Raw genomic sequence first — 22,529 nt, 5'->3', positions numbered from 1 at the left:
TGTGTGTGTCAGTCAAGCCGTCAGCGAGGAGGAGGAGGAGGGGGGGAGGAGGAGGAGGAGGAGAAGGGGCGACTGACTGTCCGTCCGTCTCTCTCAGCCTAGTTTGTCCGTCCTCCGCGGTGCCGTTTCGTCATGTCCCCGTTGCTTTCGCTCCCCTCCTCTCCTCTCCGCCACCACCTATTGATGCTATTAAGGCGGGTTTGTCAGAGGAGCAGCACCGGAATCAAACCGCCAGAGACGCCATCATCCCCGCCTGCCTCTCGCTATGCTCCGACTTGTTGTGACGCAGACATAAAACACCGAGATAGAGTGGGAGGGAGGTACTGATGGAGGGGGGATCCAGAGGTGGCGCGGTGAGAGCACCTTCCCGTCTGAGGGGCTGACCCTAAATCGTTGTGACAAGGGGGGATTGTGATGTCTGGCAGCAGGGGGGAGGCAGGCAGGCAGGGAGGCTGAAGGGGAGGGAGGGAGGTGGTGGCGGTGCGCTAAAAGCCAGCGGAAGCAGCGCGCGCAGCGACAGGGGCCAATTAAGTGGCCAATTAATGAGTTTATCCGCCTCATTAATTGGTCTCAAACAAGAGGGACCGGCCAAGTTGAGGAAAGCCCGTGGAGAAAAGTTTCCAAACTGAGAAGCCTGAGCGAGCAGCAGCCAAAACTTCAATTTAACCAGTGTTTAGACTGATGGAAGACACGTCTTTCACCAGTCAGTAGTTTTTAGTTATGTAGCTTCTCAGGGTCAATTTTATATAGAGCTACTTTTTCCAATTTCAACAGGCTTTATAGGTCTGATATTTTATATATGTTGACAAGTGCCTAAGTCATGTCCTTCCCCGTGGGACCTAAATTTGGGAAAAATATGAACATAGTCTGTGGGAGACTCAAAATATTTTTTGGATTTTGTTTGAACTGTGTCACAAATTTACACATGTTGTTTGTCAATTTAACATATAATTTTACAGGTTGAGAAAGTCCCAGCTTGTGGTAAATTTGCTGTACTTGTATGAAACCGCTCCGTGAACTAAGCTAGGCTACATCTCTAGTGGCTCCTGGTCTCTGGCATTAAATGTCACCAACACCGATCTCGCTGCTCCATGTGACGTCATCTTACCTGAAGTGTTTTATCCAGCGACTTCTGGTGCTTTTATCAGCCGGAAAGAGAAATGAATAAGACCCCTGTTGTGTGACTACATCCCTCTATGAAAACACAAAGGCATCTAGCTTCAGCAGCTAACGTTAGCTTTTGGCGGGAGAAAACCATGACGTCACTTATGCGACTTCTGGGTGTGTAGTTTTTCTAATCACCGAACTTCAACAGTTTTACAATAAACTGAATATCTTGACTTGAAATATTATCTTGTAAATTGACAAACATCATATGTGTGATTCGTGGCACAAGTTAAACAGGATAAAAACATGTTTCTCGACATTTACTAGAGTTTATATGTTTTCAAGTTAAGTCCACCAGAGGAGATGTGACTTGTTAAATATTTTGTTAAATAATTAACAATAATAATGTAAATAGCAAGAGTTCAAAAAATAATACAAATAATAAATATAAAGCCAAACCAATATTGGATTTTTGGGGCCACTACTATATCGTCTGATATTCTTTATACGGATAATATACAGAATATAAAATGTATACATAAACCCACATTTTTTGCATTGATGCCTCAAAAGTGATTAACACAGTTTAACTTTATTATATAACATGACATCAGGGCACTGAATCAGAGAACCAGTATTTTTAATAATTATAAATAAACAGAAATGAAAAAAACAGAAAGGAAGAGGAAAATATATTAAATGTTCATTATAGAAAAAGGTTTTAACAAGTAAAAGCAAACCGGATTATGAAGTGTTAAAAAAACAGTTTTCAGATAGGCACATTTTAGGCAACACATATGCCAATACCAGTACAGATAGATATAGCTGTGATAGGCCTGTATCGGGCCGATATTATCAGTCATCCAATATATCAGTCAGGCTCTTGAAAAAGATAAATAGAATAAAATATTTAGTGTATTTGTAATATAGGTAATCAAGTTATTATTCAATCAAATCAAGTTAACAGTAGAATTACAGTGTGATAAATAAATGATAAATGAAGAAATGTTAGTACCATAGTATATACAGTCTACCTGTAGCACACCACACTACATATAGTATATAGAACTATATATCTCAGAACAGGTGTCTTTTCTCTGTGGGGAAATGGGATCATTTATGGCATTTAGCTGCAACTGCATTTTAGTTGTAAATGCTTTGGTTGCATTTCAAAGAGTTCATACAACATTAAACATAGCTGGAACCTGTTCATGCAGTCACTGAAATGTTGGAATGATTCATAAACATAAACTGCTCCCACCAGAGATGAAATTAATAACATATTTAAGCTCTGTTGGTGTGTGTAGGCTAAGACAAGCTAAGGCAGCCAAGGAGCATTATTGAACATTTACTAATTGGTATATTTAAAAAAAAATCCCACTATGAATCAATTTAATGTCACTGTAAAATGAGTAAACAAAATTCTGATATTGATATAACAGACAATATTCTATAGACTATAATATACAGAATATAGAATGTGTACATAAACTCACATTTTTTGAAAAGATCTCTCAAAAGTGATCGACACTTGTGGCAAAGATATGACATAGAAGCAGGATATTTAACATTTTAACTTTATTGTCCAAAATTATATCTGTGCACTGAAACAGAACATTTTCACCACTATTTTAAATGATTATAAATAACTATAAAAACATACAGACACACATACAATAAAGCAATATATATATTGCACCTGAAAAATTATCAAAATGCATAGACTAATGCCTGTAAAGCTAACAGATAAAAGCAATTTTATCATCTCCTTCTCTCACAAGACATTCGGGATGTAATTTAACGTGTGATGGAAAATATTGTTCACACAAAACAAAAGTATGGTTCTGATTACACCAACTTGAGTCATGCATGTAAGGTATTTGCTACAAACAATGCAGGCTGTTTATTTTCAGTAAGATAATATCATAAACCAAAAAAGCATAATGCAAAAACACATTTGCTGCTTCAAAACAAAGAAACTATCAGACCAAAACTTATTTGCAGACACATTATTAAATGATTAATGCTTAATTAAGTGTAATGTACATTAGATTGTACTCACAGTTAAGTTTATATGGGAGAATAACACGTTTGGGCTACAGGCACATGTATCCAATTCAAGGTGTTGTTTGCTTATTTTCCCCTGTTTGTGTCTTTTCTTGTTTGTTTATGTCTTACACATTACTCACACCAGTCAACCGTGTGGTAACAGCGCCGCGCGGTTCAAAATGGCCCCTGGCACATTAAAAAGTGTTAAAGTGCCAATTTCCAAATGTTACCACTAGGTGGTGAGCAAATACAAGGACTACAACTGCACTGCAATCAGCCAGCCAGTCAGTTTGAGGGATGTTCAGGGTCATTAAGTTTAGTCTAAAGTGGAAGGTATTCATTATTCTCTGACTGGGTTCTATGTGATATGATTGCAAGATAAATGACTCAATAGTTTGCTGTTTTTGCCTTGAAATGCCGGAGAGTTGTAGCTGCCTCCTCAGGACTCTGAGAAGTGTTAAAATAAGATGAAAGAAACAGAACATCACTCTTTGGTTGAACTTCTCACAGCTTATGCAGCGAGAGAAACCAAGTGGACCTGCTAGATGTAGCTTGGCTTTAATGGCAAGCAGAAACGGTTGAAAGCCAGAATGAAATCATATGAACTTTGAAGTGATGTTATTTGTGTACTTATATCATGTATGCATGTATATCATGTTTTTTTGTCATTGTGCACATATGATCATATATGCAGCCATCATTGTATCTTAATATGACACAAAATACCAAAGAAAATTAGATTTTTTTTTTTTACAGTTTATTTATAATTTTGCTATAGAAAGAAAGAAAACCATAATGTAGCTTTCTTTGACAAATGTGCCTCTCTGACAAGAGACAAAGAAAGTGACGTCCTTCATGCTTTATTTATTTATTTATTTATTTATTTATTTTAATTAGTTTCAGTAGCATGGTGTTCTTGCAATATCATTGGAAGAAAGTTGCAAAAATGTAATTATTGTAGACTCTTGGGAGGTTCAAACTAAGTATCATATAACCCAACAACCAGTGCGACCACTAATGTTAGCTACACAGACCAACTGCTAATGTTAGCTACACAGACCAACTGCTAATGTTAGCAACACAGATCAACTGGTAACCTAATGTTAGCTACAAAGACTAACCACTAATGTTAGCAGCACAGACCAACTGCTAATGTTAGCTACACAGACCAACTGCTAATGTTAGCTACATAGACCAGCTGCTTATGTCAGCCGCACAGAGCAACCATTAAGGTTAGCTATACAAAAATTCAGTTAGCTGGCTAGACTGTCAGTAGAAGTAGTGCTAATATTACTACTTCTGAGACATATTTTGGAGCTGTGGCGGTAATGGTGACTGGGATGATGAAGGTATAAATACAAGCCCCAGACCAGAAGAAGTGTTTTTTTTAAGTTTGAAAAGAAAGTACATTTTAATGTGCATAATTATCACAAAGGAAGGAATATCTTATTAACCATCAGATAAAACATATAAGGCTAAATGATTTTGCCATATTTGGAACTGAGGAAATCCAAAATTAATGTAATTAAGTTACTGACAGGTAATTAGTAATTGTACCGGAATGCATTTTTTTTAAGTTAACCTGTGGACTTTCATGGTTACAGTCAGGATTAGGTAACATGAGGTGAAAAGGTTACAGGTTTTTGAGGACTGTCACTGGCAACTGAAAAGCGCGTGCGCGCGAGCCGACCGTGCGGAAATGCGCGAGATGTGTCTCCCTCGGTCCCTTAAGTGACATGTCCCCGGAGGAGCGGTGCAGTCACTGAAGCTGTACAGTATACATTATCTCCGTGTCGCCCAGAGAGACGGAGCCGTTACCATCGTACTGAGAGCACAACATACAGGAACTGCGACGCCACACAGACACGGAGGAGAGGAGGAGAGGAGAGGAGGAGAGGAGGAGAGGAGAGGAGGAGAGGAGAGGAGGAGGAGGGAGTTTGCAGCTTGACCAAAGTGCGCTATCAGCTGCTGAAGTCTGCACGGACGGGCGGTGTGTGGATACTGATAGGGGGGGAGACTGAGAGGGTGGAGGGGGCCGAGGCGGAGGACGGAGCTCCCTCGTCGTTGTCGTCGGTCGGTCGGTCGGTCGGTGGTGGCGGTGGTGGTACAGATGGGTGCGACTCTCCTCAGCTGAGCCGGCCACAGAACCAGCAGCAGCAGCGGTCACCCAGCGCCGCCGCTGCCTCAATCCAGCTGAGCACAGTTGGACAGCTGCGAATGACACTCGGCTAGCAGTAAGTTGAAAAACAGCTTCCCTCATTCCTCTTCCACTTCAGTATTTTTTGCATTTTATCGCCTGTTTTTTTAATTTCCAGGCCCCTAATGTCATTGAGTGACTCATAAAAAGGAAGCTCATGTCATCTGTGTGTGTTGTAATAGGAGTGTCAGCACGCACAAACTTTTATAGCCCTCATACTGCCAAGCTTTATTCTCATCATGTAGCTTACGCTGTGACAGAAGCTATCATTAGGACTGAACATAACTGCAGCACCACCCTATGGCTGCATTTTCTGTGCAGAAAAGGAGCATTATAGGGTGTGACTTAACTGTAACCTAGTTACAGCTGTATATGTTTGTGTACACCTCAGTCATATGTGGTCAGAGTCAGTGAATAGCAGCCATTCAGATGACTGGATAGCCGTTGGTCAGGAATAAAATGCACTGTTTATGACTTGTTTTCCCTGCAGGCTTGCATGTGTCTGTTCCCTCTCTCATGCAGGCTGCAAACTAGGTTATAACAAGCAAAATTACAAACCAACAGCCAGGGGACTTTAAAAATGTATTTCAATACAGTCATTAATTACCTGTTAAAAAATGTACTAAGCAACACAATCCAAGTATCACAATATAAAAGTAAAGTAGCTTGATTACTTTTCATTACTTTTGGATTATCTCAGTATAAAACATGGTGACATTGTTCAGACTAATACAGAGTTTTTAGGGCTGCAACTAATGATTATTTTCGTCACTGATTAATCTTTCCAGTATTTTCTCAATAATCGATTAATTGTTTGGTCCATGAAATGTCAGAAAGGTCAAAGTCAAAGATGATGTCCTCAAATGTCTTGTTTTATGTCCGCAACTCAAAAATATTCAGGTTACTGTCAGAGAGCAGTAAAGAAAGCGGAAAATATTCACATTTAAGAAGCTGAAGTCAGAGAATTTTGATATTTTTTCATTTAAAAATGTCTCAAAACGATTAATCAGTAATCAAAATAGAGGCAGATTAACTTAATAGTTGATTAATAATAGATTAATTGTTGTAGCTCAAAGTGTTTTATGTTTGGCGTTAGGTTCATTAGTTTGTCTAGCTGTTATTTCCTTTGTTGTGTGCAATTTATTGATTGATTGATTGATTTAAAGTAAAAAAATCCTCAGAGTGAAGCATTTTTTCATTAGAGGCCATGAAAAAGAATTGGCACTTGTGTATGGACTGTGCATGGTAGTAATCTGATTACATCTTCTTTAAATGTGTAACTATAGTGAAATACAGCTACTTTTTTTGTATCCAGGTCATGTGATCCCCTCATGTGTAATCTGTTACTCCACAAGCCTGCCTACAGCAATGATAAGTGATTATATAAGAGAAAGTAAGTGTTACACAAAAGCTACACAGCTGCAGGAGTCCAAGACAAAAGCACAATGGAAAGTTGGGAGTGCCAGCACATTTTATATCACACTCGAGGCTTTTTAGCTCCTGCTCTTTCTTATCCAGAGCTGTGAGAGCCGATGGGGGGTCTTTAGGGGATTGATTCTGTTGGTTTATAGTTACAGCAGCCACCTGCAGCCATTCTGCACATTTTGTACACAAACAACGTCAAACATGTAATATAGGGCTGCAACTAGTGATTATTTTCTTGGTTTTTTATTCTATAAATATATTTCTTGATTAATTCGGTCTATAAAATGTAAGAAAATTGTGAAAAATGTTGTTCAGTGTCTCTCTAATGCCTAATGTGATATCCTAAAATGTCTTGTTTTGTCTACAACTCAAAGATATTATATTTCATACAAAATTTAAATATTAATTAATTGATCATCAAAATTAGAGATGCTGTTATTATCTGAATGCCATTGATATTGGCAGAAATGGGCTCTTGCAGCCCTTGATTAGAAATGACAAAGTAATTTAGTCTTTGTTGTTATTTAATAACCACTAATAAAACAATTTGTACAAGGGCAAGGAAAAGTTGAGAAAGTGCAAATAAAAGTGTTAAAAATGCATATCAGTGTTGCTATTTGCAACGATGAGGATCCACTTTCCTTCATCACTACAGATGTAACTGTCCATCTTAAGAGCTATCATCTGTTTATTCCACAACAGGGGAGACTTGATGTTCTCTGCAACTAGGTGGAAAATATATGTGCAGATATAGGTATTGTCATAAAATGATTTGGAAAATATCGGCATATTGGATATGGGCAGAAAATCTAATATCATGCATCCCTTAACAAAATAGTTGCAGATTAATTTAATAGTTGGCAACTGATTGATTAACCATTGCAGCTATAATGTAATGCACTACTCTCTCAATTAAATGCTGAAATAGTGCTTTGATTATAATGGTGCAGGCCTGCATCACAGTGTAAGAGTTCACATTTCCATAGTGCTGTTTGTACTGTATCAACCTCTGCATCTGCCTCCCTCCTACACATCTCTTCCTGAAACAGTGTTTACTAGATGCCTATCTTCATGGCAATCCAAATACTGAAGAGGGGAAAGGGAAATGGAAGGAGGGGTTGCTATGCAAATCCTGACCTGCTGTGGGGCACAATGTGAATGTGTTAAACAAATCATCCACGAAATGGCCTCCGAACTCACTGTAGTGTGTTCCTTTCATTTAAAATGTCTTGACTCTGTACTCAAAGGTCGCTGAACTGTTTTTGAAAGCCAAATTGTGGCCGATATACTGTCCAATGTAGATCTTTAGCAGGTTCAGAGTATTCATAGTCAGTTACGTAGTTACAAACAGGGACTGAGGCGCTGAAATTAAAGTGGCAAGACATTTACCTGGGATATATTTGTTCTAATTAGACTCTAATGTGATTTTGATAGACAGTATGTGGAACAAGGGGAATGTTTACAGCAAGCAAAACCTGTTTTATTCAATATTCATGCAGGTACCCGAGTGACTGTTGTTTTAAGACAGACTTGAAAAATTGGGTAGCTTGCCTGACAAATGTTCAGTCTTTGAATACATATACTCAACAAAAATATAAACACTTTTGTTTTTTGCTACCATCTTAGATGAGCTGAAGTGGGAAAGAATCTCAGACTTGTGGACTTTGAGTTATATAGACATTTTTATTTCTCTTAAATTATGTCATCATCTTGTTAAAATTGGTGTTAGTGAGCACTTCACCTTTGCCAAGATAATTCATGTACCTGCAGGGTATTTTTACCAGGAGGGAAAAATCATGACCTGCCCTACTCTGCCTCTGATTGGCTATAACTTGTTGCCTTCATTGATTGGGTTGGTTAGTTTTAAGTGTGGGGAGTGATTGGTTAGGACTAGAGTAAGAATACCAGGGCAAGCCAATCAGAGGCAGAGCAGGGCAGGTGATGACTTTGCCCTCCTGGGGAAAAATTGTATCTGATATATCTGAAATAGCCATTGTGGTGGTGGCTGGCTGAGTGGTTTGATAAGTGCAATCTTAACCTTAATGTGAATAAGACTGAGGAGATGTGTCTGATAGACAAGAAGTCCACCAGGCCATACCCACTGTCAAAGCCACGGCACATTAACGACCAAGTAGTGGAGAAAGTACCCAACTTCAAATAACATGGCACTGAAATAGACCAGACTCTTCGTTCTTACGGCGTGTGGAGGCTCTATATAAGACGGAGAGAGAGAGTGAGAGGGTTCAATGTCAAGAGAGAGATCTTGAGCAGCATCTCCTACACTCTGGTTGAAAATAAATTAAACTTCAATATTGTTCACCTGACAGATTTTTTCCCAGGAGGGCATAGTCATGATGGGCCCACTCTGCCTCTGATTGGCTAGTACTCGTTGTCGTCATTGGTTGGGTTGGTGAGGTTTACGCATTAGAGGTGTGTTTAGCTAGTATTAGGGTAAGAATACCAAGGTAAGCCAGTGACTTTGCCCTCCAGGAAAAAAAATGGTATGGATAAATGCCTTCTTTAAGAGAAAACTGTGGATTTGTTGAAGTGGGCTTGTATTTTGGCCGGTCCAAGGCACACCTGTGCAATAATTGTTCTGTTTAATCAGCAACTCTATATGCCACACCTGTCAAGTAGATAAATTATGTTGGCACAAGTGCTCACTAACAAACTTTGAGAGAAATAAACTTTTTGTGTGCATAGAAGAAGCTAAGCTTAGGGATATAGGAATCACACTGTTAGTCTTCTTTCCCTTTGTTAAATGTTAATCGGAACAGCAACTGATGTTGATGTGGGTTCTCTTTAACAGCCTTTAGTCCTGATTCAGACTGGCACCTTTTAGCCTGGGTTTAGTCGATTTTTATTGAATAACCCCACAAACTTGGGGATAACCCTGCTACAGAGTAGAGTCAGTCAAGGTTAGCCCACTTTGAAATGTGCCAGTGTGTAAGCTTTCTTAGCCTGGGGCTAACAACTCCCTTAGTCTGGGACTAACAGCAGCCTTAGTCTGAGGCTAACAACTCCCTTTGCAGTGTGAAGAGCCCCTTAAATCTTAATTAAAAAGAATGGGAGCAACAACACTTATTGAGTGTATATGGACTTTGTTGCAGAACCGACCATGCGGTTTGATAGGAGTGATCTTAAACTCAGTGTGAATAAGACCAAGGTGATGTGTCTGGGAGGCAACAAGTGCACCATACCACACCCACTGCCAAAGCTGCTGCAAATTAATGACCAAGTAGTGGAGCAAGTACCCAGTTTCAAATACCTTGGCACTGAAATAGACCAGACGCTCTGTCGCAGGGCTTGTGGAGGCTATATATATAAAAAGGCACAGCAGCCACCTTTACTGCTGCAGAGACTTAAAGCGTTCAATATCAAGACAGAGAACTTGAGCAGCGTCTCCTAAGCTCTGATTGAAAGTATATTAAGCTTCAGTATTGTCTCCTGGTTTGGTCACTTGTACGTGAGGAGCAAAGCAAAACTCTCCAGTGGTCAGCCCGGGGACCAAAAGACCCAGCTCTCAGAACATCATGCAGAAGAATTCAGCAGAATGGCTAACATAATTGTTGCCAGAGAAACAAATCCAAAAGTATTTCAATTTATCAGATTTCCTTAATTTCTGATGACATATCATCATCATTTTATGATTTAGTACAATAACTATATTACATATTTCTCCTTTAATCTTTAGCATGTAATTTTTGACTGTCACACATCATCCCTTTAGCTTAACTTCTAATTTCTACTCCTGTTAGTACACAGCATTCTACTTTCTGACATTTAATTACATGTAATGTGTTGTCCTTTTATGTGCATTTGATGTTTTCATGTGTACCTTATTGTATCTCCATGTGTGTCATGCATCAGTGAAAGACACCATTATTGCCTTTGTTAATGGCCAACAAAGTTTTGAATCTGAATCTAAGATTTAAGAGAAATGCAAGGCAATATAAACAGACATAATAGCATTATAAAATAAGTTATGATTGAAAAAAGACAGAATCAACAAAATAATAGTCTAACATGAATGACTTGTTTCAAGTTAATTTTCATAAAAGGAAGTCACAAGCAGACAAGTCAAACAAACCACAATTTTAAAGAATTGAAAGCTGAAGCAGACCTCAAGATTTCTGGGAGTGTTTTTTCAGATATGTGGCGTACAACAACCACAGCCTCTCTGTGTTAAGTTTTGACTCTGAGGACAGACGCAGACCTGTTCCAGATGAGCTGAGACATCTGGTGGGCTCATAATGCACAGGAGCAGCAGATCAGAAATGCATTTTGGCCCTAAAAACAACAATAGTAGTATTTTTAAATGACTTACTTAAGACACAGGATGCCAGTTCTTTCCTGATCCTTTTTTGATGTTTTTATATGTACTCTATTCATGTGTGCCATGCATCAGTGAAAGACACCATTGTTGCCTGCATTAATGGACAATAAAGTTTTGAATCTGAATCTAAGATCTAAGGGAAACACAAGGCAATATAAATAGACATAATAGCATTATAAAATAATCTATTATTGAAAAAAAGACAGAATAAATAAAATAATATAAATTATAGTGCAGTGTAACATATGAATGACTTGTCTCAAGTTAAAGGAAGTCACAAGCAGACAAGTCAGACAAACCACAATAATAAAGAACTGAAAGTTGAAGCAGACCTCAAGATTTGTGGGAGTGTTTCAGATATGTGGTGTATACCAACCAAGCCTCTCCATGTTAAGTTGTGACTCTGAGGACAGTCAGAGGTTTATAATGCACAGGAACTGCAGGTCAGAAATGTATTGTGGCCCTAAAAACAACAGCAGTACTAGTATTTTTAAATGACTTATTTAAGACACAGGATGCCAGTTCTTTTCTGATGTTGGTGAGAATAAAAGTATAATGAGCTTCAAATGTTACTTTTAATTCAATATGTTTGCTTGAATCCCTGCCTTTGCTTGAGATCTTGAAACGCTTAATTTCTAACTACTCTTCCTTTCTTCTGTTGTGTCTCTCTGTGGCAGCTGGCACAATGCTGCCCCGTAACTTGCGAACAAGTGGTTATGACCTACCGGGGGTGGAGTCAAACGCTGTGCCTCTTATTGGCTATCGGCCCTTATCACCTGACAGCGGCACTCCAAGCAGCGTATCAGGGAGAGGGAGCGGCAGCGATGAAACGGAAACTTCACAGGTGAGTGTTTCTCTTTCGCCTCAGTGAAACACATCCATCATTTTGTCACTTGAGTGTGTTCCAGAAAGTGAAATGAAGTTGTACTATTTGTCGCTGCTCTTGTTGTGGTGGCATTTGAGAGCTGACGATTTCCTGCTACCTACTTTATTAGCTTGCCCTCTGTTCACACAGTAAAGTGATGTGACGGAGCTGAGAGGTGATTAGGAGAACTTTGTATTTGTCATGGCTCCTCTGGCCGGCACAGCTAACAGCAGTCCTCTGTGAGACAGTACAAGCTGCGCTCAACCACCAGTTGCTTGAACAAACAGCAGATGTGGTCGGCTGGTTGTCAGAAAACCCTGAGGGAATAACGTCATTGTGAATCAGTGAAAAAGAGAAAAATGAAGACGGTGTGTGTGTTTATTTACTGCAGCTTAGTTTCCATAAACTGAGTAAATTCCACCAGTTATATAGCTGAACACTAAACTCATTTTTCAAAGGGATATTGATGCACGGACTCAAAACAGGGCAAGAACATTGTTGCTTCACAACAAAACGTTAAATAGCATGATGACAGGTTTTTGTTTGTTCTAATGCAGTGATTTTTATTCATGCTTGCATCATGGTACTAGAGATTGTCATGATGACTAACCTCTGTTCCTCTTAACTTCTGTAACATAAGTTCTCATTCAGCATTTCTTTCATCTATCTTTCTGAAAAAGATTTTGAAAAAGTTAAACAACGTTTCCTTTGTTGGTGCAGAGAACAGTCCCTCCAGGAACTTGTGATGTTTTGATCACAAGAATGAACAAAAATTCAGCCAATACCTGTGAAACCTGCATGAAATCTGACCAATCACCATAGCTTCCCATGAGTTACACCAATCACAGCAGTCCACAGCACAAATGTCAAACATGTATGTCTCAATAAACTGACTTAGTGTTTTATTATTTACTGTTTTTTTGTTTTGATATATATATATATATATTATTTTGTCATGGGTATTGAAAAGAACACAAGATCTGTCATGGTCGTTGGCATCAGTCAATGCTCTGTGCATTTTATGATTTTATGATTCTGTGCTGTTTTGACTTTGAGCTCCAAAAAGATTTTGCTTCTTTGTAGAGTACCCTCAGGTGCACTTCTTCATTTACAAATAAAGGATATTTTGTGAGAACATTTGTAATTTTGGGTCTTTTTAGTCAGGTTACTCAGAGTGCAGTTTTATTCTGCCTGAAACAAGTTGCGTTTGATTTTTAATGTATTATACAAAAGGAATTGCAACATTTTCTTGCTATTTTCTTTTGGAAATTGTTCTGATGGCACATTATTTCGTAACCGCACTTACTGAAAAATATCCCATTGGACTGAAACTTGTATGTAATATGCAATGTACTTTTAAGACCGCACTTTTCTGCATAAAAGTATGTTTATTTTTTAGGTAAACTTCTCTACTTGTTTACAGTTTGTCAGTGAAATGACTCCAGGCTAACATCTGTAATGCAGATTGAAGTTGAACACAAATTGAGGAAGTTTAAAGGGTTACAGCACAGGTGAAATTCCCACAACCTTTCACCTCTGTTAATGTTTAGTGATTTGATGGCGAGGTTTGTTGAGCGGTATTAGAGGCTTTTAAGATGGTTGCTCTCTGAACTTCACACATAGTTGAGGTGTTATTTCGAGGCTTTTTAGAGAACTTTGAGTCTTGCAAAGCATTGATCACTTTTATTTTTTATATCTACTGCTGAGGACAAGCTTCAAACCACAGCTGTATTTGTAACAAAGCATTTTCTCTGAGTCATGTTGATCTACTGACCGACTCCCTTGCCCCTACCACACACATGACCTGCAAATGGCTCTTTGGTTTTACTTCACACCGGGACTCGAGAAACTCCTTGCAGCTAAAAAAACGAAGTCGCACTGACTGACTCTCTTTCCGAACGAGCGAACTTCCTCTGTACTCGTGTCACATGACGACTGCTGGACCTTGCAGTAAATAATGCATGCGGCGGTTTGGCTGGTCGATGTGGTGTACACCTGCTCTCCCTATAAACAGTATCCAGTATCACAGGCTGTCTCCAAGGACAGTCTGTCGAGTGGAATCCAATACAGCCACTTGCTCATTTTTTAATGAGGGCGACTTGAATGTGTGAGACAGAATGCATGAAGTGGCCACGTCAAGTGAACAATGAAGCTTGTAAGAAACAAACTGTGTTTTCAAGTCCAGTTTTATTGATTGAGGTGAAAATCAAGCCGGGGACACTGACATGGTAACAGATAACAGACACTGATAAAGTATTTTGCATGCGTGAGCCTTTTTTCTTGCTTGATGATGATGGTGTATCTTCCCCCTCACAGATGATAACTGGCCAAATCAAGGTGTCAGCATGCATCAGCAAGTTAAATGTAAGACTTAATGACATCATTTAATTAAATTTTAGGCCAATTTTGCAATTAACTAAACATCAAATGTGAAAGTATATGTCTAATCTTATGAGTAAATACATATTATCTGTTAAAAATTATGAGAAAGGCTAAATGAAACTGGTTGATTTAAAGAATATTTGTCCAAATGCTTATTAGTAAAAGCATAAAAACCTGTAAATGAATTATAAAATCACTCAAACTCAACTCTTGTGCTTGGTGTGAATTTTAGACCATTTTAGATTCCTGTTAGAGCATTCAATAAAGAAATATTTAGACCTTTCCTATTTAATACTTTGTAAGGCCAGTGATGAGTAAATGTAAATTTAAGCCATTTTAAGACTTTTTGAGGACTCTTAGTCACTGTGCAAATGTAAATAATCAAAGAACAGCAGTTACAAAAGATTATACAGCTGAGATTTAAATCAATATATAAATCTTCTTTTCTTCCCTAAACATTTTGTGTGGATATTCAACAATTTTACTGAAAGAAATCCATCATACAGACAACAGAAATATATTTCTGTACTGACAGTAGCTGCAAATACAGCTACAAGGCATTTTGAATAAAGGGCTGAGCTGTGAAATGGTTCCTTCAAGAGGGTTAACATTTCATCAGAAGAGTCCATTTGAACAGTTCACTCATGTGGTATTTATATCTAAGTGGACATTTTCTGATGGTCAGAGTGGACAAGTTGTGGCATATTTTTTTTTAAATGTTTGATTGCCTTTGACAACTGATAGATCCACAATAAGGTGACCAGACGTCCCTGTTTTCCAGGGACAGTCCCCGTTTCCCAGTACAGTTACCATGGTCAAAATACATGACGCTGGAATTTTCCCCCTTTTTTATTTCACAGATAATAACATTGAATATTTTGATTTTATATCAGCTGCTGAACTGGAAATAATAAATTTAGAATCTGGTCATCTTACCCTACAACCAATCAGAGCAACAGAACGTGTGCTTGGTCCTTTTCAAGCAGGAAAAATATGTCGCGAATATTCTCAAATTACAGCTAAACGGTTACTAAAACGTGTTTTGGAAAACATTTTTTAGTGAAAATTGGGGCAGTGCAGGAACATAATGCTTATTCATATTTGATCATGAACTTGATCTAAGTTTTCCATTTGAAATGCTCGTAAAACTCACCCCATACTAAATAAACAGTTGTGATTGGCCGGAAGATATTGAAGATGGCTGGATATTTCTCTGAGCAGGAGGATGGCAAAACATATCTGCTAGAGCAAATGAAACATGAGCTTGCAGATTCAGCCGGTTCCCAGGCTAGTTTATTGCTGTTCCGTATACACTCAAAGGTGTGGTGAAAATCCTGCCATCATAGAGAGGAGTGAGACACAGTGTCGTTTACACATGGGGATTATAGAGCACATCCTGATACGGTCTCTCCTTGAAGTCATTCATGGTGTTTTTTTCCAGAAATATTTTTGTCAAGATTGATAAAAAGAGCTAGAGGAGAAATTCAAACCCCGGCTCATTTTTACTTCTGCACAGCTGGACAATCACTGCGTGATGTAGATGCGAATGTCAGATGGAGGTTTCCAAAGCCATTGGCCAGAATCCGTGACACTAATGTTCTTGTGGCTGAATAGGAGCAAATCTCTGCAGCCAGGTTCCAAATCTTGCGCAGATCCTGTAGAGTGGTGATGATTATAACAGCAAATTGGCACCTATGGAATAACAATCACATATGGAGAGGGCTGTGACAGTATGGATTTTTTTCAAATAATAATTACATTTTATTGATTTATTGATTTTATTGAAGGGCAGTTCATAAATGTGTGCAGTGTACAGTGAGGTAGAGCAAGACATGTGACGGTACAGCTCATAGCGGAGCAGACACGAAAACTTTTAATTTTATAATTATCAATCTGGCAGTAAATTTACGGTACAGGTTAGGGTACTGTGTGTCAGCTAATAAACACTGCAACGTCTCAACACCAAGAGAAGTCTCATCTGTTGTTTCCCAACTGCTGGCAAAGTGACAAGGTTAGCCCAGAAGTAAGCTGGGTAGGAAAGGCTAATGTAAAGCAAATGCTAACACTAGTGTTGTTTCTCTACAGTGTCAACTCGGTGCAATCGTATCTACGTGATGGATGTCATATTATTGGTTGAAGTTGGTTGGTTCAAGCCTACATAAGCACACATCATATTTTATTCTACAGAAAAAAAACAAGATTGGATTTTGATTGTTGATATTTTTTTTTGTATTTTTTACATATATTATTAAATTAGCACACAGTCATTTAATCTCAACTTTAATATCTGTTATCTGGATACTTCTGTAGAATTAGAGGTTAGGGCTTTAGTTTGCACACTGAAAAGGGAACTATTCTCTACCAACTAACTTGCAGAACATCACAGACTGATGATATCTACAGAAACAGAGGAATCGTATCCACGGGAGGATTTTTCCTTTAAGGGGAACAGAACAGCTTTGACTCTAATGCCAGAGTTTTACTTGAAAGGGAGTAGATAACGGGCACCAAGGGATACATAGATGAAAGCGTGAGAAGAGGAGCAGAGAGGAAGATAGGAAGGAAGGGGTCGGGGGTTGCGGACCACTCAAAAAAACAATGGTTATCTTTAAATAAAGCTTCAGAAGATGTATTTATGACCCCCTGTTTGGTGGAAAGACTTGTGTAGGGTTGTAAATAAGGTAGTCAGCGGTGTGTGTTTGTTCAAAGTCAAAGCTTTTTGGCACAGCGGAAGTCCAACTATATGGATTTGTTTAAGGAAAAACGTTGGAACTGGTTGTTTTTTGAGAAAATGGAGAGTTGGCTTCCTGCCTGTTGCTTTTCTGGTGCCGTCCAATCTGACGTAGTTGTTCAGGAGGAGAGGTTGACGTAGCCAGCACTTGTGATGGAAGGAGAGGGGAAGAAAAATAGCCTCACAACACGACAGCACGTCCTGCTTCCTGTGTTTGTCTCCACTTATTATGTACTTCCTTGCATGCAGCTGTGGGTGGAGGGACTTTAAGAAAAATGAGAGCTTAGGGCCATAATAGAAGATCCCATCTTTCAAAAGAACATAAACAAAGAGTTATATGGCACCAACAATGGTACATAAGAGAAAAATCAATACCGGGGAAAGGAAAAATCAAAAGTTAAAGATGAGTTTCCCAAATAACAGCTGCAGAGTTCTTTTTTATGAACCAGAAGTACCAAATCATGCCACCCACCACAGTGGCCTGTAATCATGATGGTTATCCAGCAGCCTTTGAGGCAGCTGAACTCCAAATTGCACACACCTTTGTGTGCGCTTTGACAAGTTTCTCTGCAGAAAAGGCTGGTTTCTCTGACCCAGATTCAGTCTGGTTTCAGAAAGCAAACCCAATTGATGCTTCACTGAATATACTTTTTATCTCAAGTATCTGAATATACCAGCTCTGTCTGGAATAAAGAAGCAGAGCAAAGGTAAACAAGTTTTGTTTTCGTCTGAAATAAAGGCCTGCAGGGTCACGGTGCTGAAGTGCTAAAGGCCAAACAAGTGGTCAGTATAAGGGCTTTAAACCACTTTCACTCTTTTATAAGTAAACAGTAGGACTGTGCCTTGGGGAAATTAAATTATCATAAGGCAGCTTTTGATTGCTAAATCTACTACAGAGTTCCACTTGTGTTTGTATTTTGTAACAAGACTTAAAGGGTTAGTTCAGATTATTTGAAGTGGGGTTTAAGAGATACTAACTGATTGTCTGTGTATTATCATACCCCAGTTTGGAGAAGCAGCAGGAATACAGGTGCAGGAAGCAATGTCCTGCTGTGGACAGGGTCAGCAGAAAAAGGTATTTTAGCCACCTAAAAAATCTGTACCAGTTTAAGTGTAGGCTATATTCAGAATATTTTCACTGCTTTACCTTGCTGTCAGGCAGCCTTCTCCAACATAAGCTGTTGTTACATATGTCAAATATTGCTCTCTCCAAATCAAACAAACTCCTCTGGCAAAACCAGTAACAGGACGCATCGGTTAGTTTGTGATTTTCGTGTTTTAAAAGATTAGTTCAGAGTCACCAATGTTGCACAATAACACAAACAGAATAACTGATTGACCAACAACTCCTGTGTGCTGCAAGGTAAAATTAAAAATCTCTTTGACAGCAGGCTAAAGTGGTGAAAATAATGTAAATATAGCACACACTTAAACAGATTTTTTTTTAGGTGGGCTGTTTTTATTAAATTGGAGGCAGCCAGATTTGCAAGATCATGCAAGAATCTGTCTTGCCAGGCTTCAAATTATTCGTTTGTGCTCAAAACAGAAGTGATGCAGCCAGTCAGCATCCAAGGAGGGACTACTGACAGCTACAGGCAAAGTTTTAGGTGTGAAAGGCGTCCATGGAAGAGACTGGTCTCGAACGAACAATGGCGGCTGCTGAAGAGGTTAGCATAGATACTGCAATAGAATCAGTTCTATCAGAACAGAACAGCATTGCTCTGTGTCTCCAGGATGTTTTTGTAGGCAACCGTTGGCAACTTCATAAGGTGATATGATAAGTATTGTGTTGACAGCTTGTTCCATTGACCCACAAGTGGCCCCAAATCAATAAATACTGCTTTAAACATTGACCTTACAGTCTCGGCTGTGTGTTAGCTGACACACTAATGAGCTAACTTGTCCCCCACACATTCACACATCTGTAAAAGTCTCCACCTACTTAACATGGCTTCACTCTGCGATGTCATTAGCCCCTTAAATAAACACAGCTTGCTTCCTGGTTTAGTGACTGTGTGAACATTTATTACCTCTCATTACAAGGCTACAGGCCTCTTACTGCTCACACAGCCTGTCAGGCCTGTAAATAAAAATACAGAATGAAGGCTTTTCAACTCCGTGTAAACTTGTGTTGTATTAAACAGGATACTCAGTTAAACTGGTTTGGGAAGGTCATCTACAAAGACAAAGAGAGCAGGAGAGGAGAGCGAGAAAGAGAGGGGGTATTGTTCTGGAAATAGCTTCAGGGCTTTGTCTTTCAGTGTGTGTGTGTGTGTGTGTATGCAGGCTTGTGCCCATGCATGTGTCTGTTGATGAGGGTCTGTATTTGTGCGAGCATTGTGTCCTTATGTGAGTTTTTCATGTGCATACTGTCTGTGAGAAGTGACTCAATGGAAGTGAGTGTCCCTACCTACCTACCTGTGTGTGTGTGTGTGTGTGTGTGTGTGTGTGTGTGTGTGTGTGTGTGTGTGTGTGTGTGTGTGTGTGTGTGTGGATAATGGGTGTGCCCAGGTGATGCAGGCTCACGGGGGCCGGACTTAGCTCCTGCTTCAGGTGTGTCTTTGTGATTTAGAGCCACAAGACGTAGAGGATCGAACAGGAAAGACATAAACATAGAGATCTAGGTCAACCGATTGGGAAATAAGAGGCGATCAAGTACAGAGACAGAAAAGACGGAACAACAGATGAGAGAAAATGGACAAAATGAAAATGCTATTCAAGCTTTTATCCTGAAGATTTCCAGGAAGCTCAGGGACTGCTACCTGTCCGGACTTGCCGAGAGAAAGGTAACTTGTGTGACCATTTTTCCCCTTTATTTCTGTGTGTGTGCCTGTGCTTCTTTCATGTGAAAGATAGAATCGCTGGCAGATTTGCGTAGAAGCCAGCCGAGATAGCAGCAGGTAGAAAAACAGGTTTGATATACATACAGTATACTGTGTAATTCAGGACAGTGGGATCCTTTTTGAATGCAAGGAGCGCCTGCTTGCAGCATTGACCTTCGATCAAGTCAAGTCAAGGTAATTTGAAAGGGGCTAATAGAGGCTAACATGTGCTTATTACTGCTAATTACACCGTAGGTTGAACAGGGGGAATAGCAGGCACTTCTGCTGTCTGTATGAATATGTCTCTTGGTTGATATGTAGTCTTTGAATTTGCATATGAGAAAGCTCACAAGTCAGTACATGCAAAATGAATGAAAATGTAAGACAGGTCATTATCTCTACTTTTTCAGCCATCAAAATGGTTTGTAAGATTTTCTGGTTATGGTTTATTTGTTTTGAGTACGTTTCCAGGGTGTTGCTCATGCGTTTTGAAGACTAAAACTGTTGACTCATGACAAACACAAGCCGTCTAAAATGGTCTGGAGATTTCGCCAGACACTCAGGATGACTTCACACAGTGTTTTACTCATGCATTTTTAATCATGGAAAGTCACAGTCACAGCGAAACTGTCAGTGTCAGGAGCATAAAGTGTTATTGATCAATGTATTACTAAAATGTTCGCTCTGTGTGTGAGCTAGATGTAAACAAAAACAGCAGCCCCACCCACCACAGACAGTTCACAACACAAGATTGTGACCATCTGTCGTTCTCAACTTGGTGTACAGCTCTTTAACTCTACATAACAGCTAGGTCTAGTTTATTTATGATTTTCAATGCTGTTACATCAGACATCAAACATGTTGATTTTACATTTTTACCCCAAACTCTGCAGGTATGAATTGTGAACATCCCTTAAACTTCTGTTAGTGTAAAAAAAATCTAGGCCTTGTGCTGGAAGGGGAAACAACTCAGAATTTTAAGGATTAGGAGTCGCTGCTTTAATCTTTTAACGACATGTTGTATAGAAGCCTGTGCTATTTATCAAGTCATATCAAGGTAACAAGGTCATTTATTATCATTACAATACAGCGTTGCCCAGCAAAAAGAGGACTGTAGTAGTATAGTTATTCACATATGTATACACCAAAGAAATAATTCTGTAGAGCATTTTTTCAATTTGCATCAAGGTGAATGCAGCCACAGCAACAAGATGGTGATAATATGGTCGACACTGTCCATCAACTTTGACTGCGTTTGAGCACGAAGCGCCATCGATGTCAACAGAGTTCAGTTGGAGTCTTGTGTGTTGCGTCCTGTCAGCTCAGAATACGATCCGCCTGTCAAGTGAAACACCTTGATCCGGGACATTGATCTCTAAGATGTGGTACAACAGTCTCTGGTTTCCTGTTGCGTGGCCCATTTCGTCCTTATCATTTTCTTCTAGTCCGGTGCAACCAGGAGTCTGGATTAGCATGACCCTGCTCTCCTCCACTCCTCCTGGGGTGGTCCACAGCGGTGTGTCCAGCTGATCTGACTGCATGGTTGAAATAGGTCAAATAGGTCCCAGGTGATACATGCTTCAGCAATAAAACCAAAAAGAAAGATTAAGAGAGAAAATAAAAATTGAAGGAGCTACCGTCTGCATCATCTACATGTGCTGTCGTTGTCATAGCAGTTTAATTTTAGTATAAAATATCAATCTGTAAGGTACTTACTACAGCAGTCAGATAAATGTAGCATGGTAAAAGTACAATATTTTCCTCTGATATGTAGTAAAGTAAAAGTATAAAGTTGTTTAGAATGGAAATACTCACATAAAGTATCTCAGAACTGTAAACTACAGCAATCACAACAGAGTAAATGTATTTAGTTACTTTCTGGCCTTTAGCTACATATTCAGAATGTGACTCTTGTAATTTCGGGAAACATGGCTGAGGCTGTGGGATCCTGCTATCCAAGAGCCGTGTGTGTCAATATGTTGTTGTTGATAAGACTGGGCTCTAATGCTGCCAAGACAAATTCCTCCACATTGAATGAATTTGGCTGTAGGCAATTTAAGTGGTTTTAAAGCAGCAAGATGAATCAATTTTAAACAGCATTCAAGGGTCTGTAGCATGAATGAGTGCATGTTATTAGATAGCGTCTGTTTTTCTTCTTGCTTGTGTAAACTGGGGTGTTTTGTGAAGTTTGTGTGTGTGTGATTGGCAGACATCATGATGGATTGTGTGATAATCTAATCTTGTTTCTTCTTGTTTGATTATAACTTTTATTGCATTGCATAATTTAAACTCTGATTAACCAACCTAAAACCATGTTTGTCAATCATTAATGTTTGGTTAGACATAATATATGAATAGGAAAATTAGTCTATTCTGTGTAGGTTGTTATGCTTGTGTGTTGAAAATGTGTGGGCTGCATAATATTTATCAGCCTGTTTAACTGTAATTCAGAATCTTTGTTGCATCCTGTTTATATGGAGCTCCCAAGTCCTGAACAATATTTTTTTTTCTTGTGCACACAAGACTGTGAGCTCTGTATTATCATGAATAACAGCAGCGATCCATATGTGTCCATCTGAAGGCCAGGCAAAGAAGTACAGAAACAGAGCTGCAGG

General features: G+C 39.1%; 1 protein-coding gene across 2 annotated transcripts in view; it reads left to right on the top strand.

The window, feature by feature from the left end:
- Positions 1-5,238: 5,238 nt before the first annotated feature.
- rgl2 (ral guanine nucleotide dissociation stimulator-like 2) overlaps positions 5,239-22,529 on the top strand; it is a 42,137-nt gene continuing 24,846 nt past the window's right edge. The window contains exons 1-2 of one of the 2 annotated variants that reach the window (XM_084727650.1): positions 5,239-5,390; positions 11,792-11,958. In XM_084727650.1, the coding sequence (XP_084583776.1) occupies positions 11,800-11,958 (159 nt within the window). In that variant the 5' untranslated portion in view covers positions 5,239-5,390; positions 11,792-11,799. Of the gene's footprint in view, positions 5,391-11,791; positions 11,959-19,685; positions 19,879-22,529 lie in introns of those variants that run through there. The other variant, XM_084727651.1, reaches the window with a different exon arrangement.

Source organism: Lutjanus erythropterus, chromosome 9 (assembly GCF_056507025.1).
Source record: "Lutjanus erythropterus isolate fLutEry1 chromosome 9, fLutEry1.hap2, whole genome shotgun sequence".
NCBI lineage: Eukaryota > Metazoa > Chordata > Actinopteri > Lutjaniformes > Lutjanidae > Lutjanus > Lutjanus erythropterus.
This window is presented reverse-complemented; position numbering and strand designations above follow the sequence as displayed.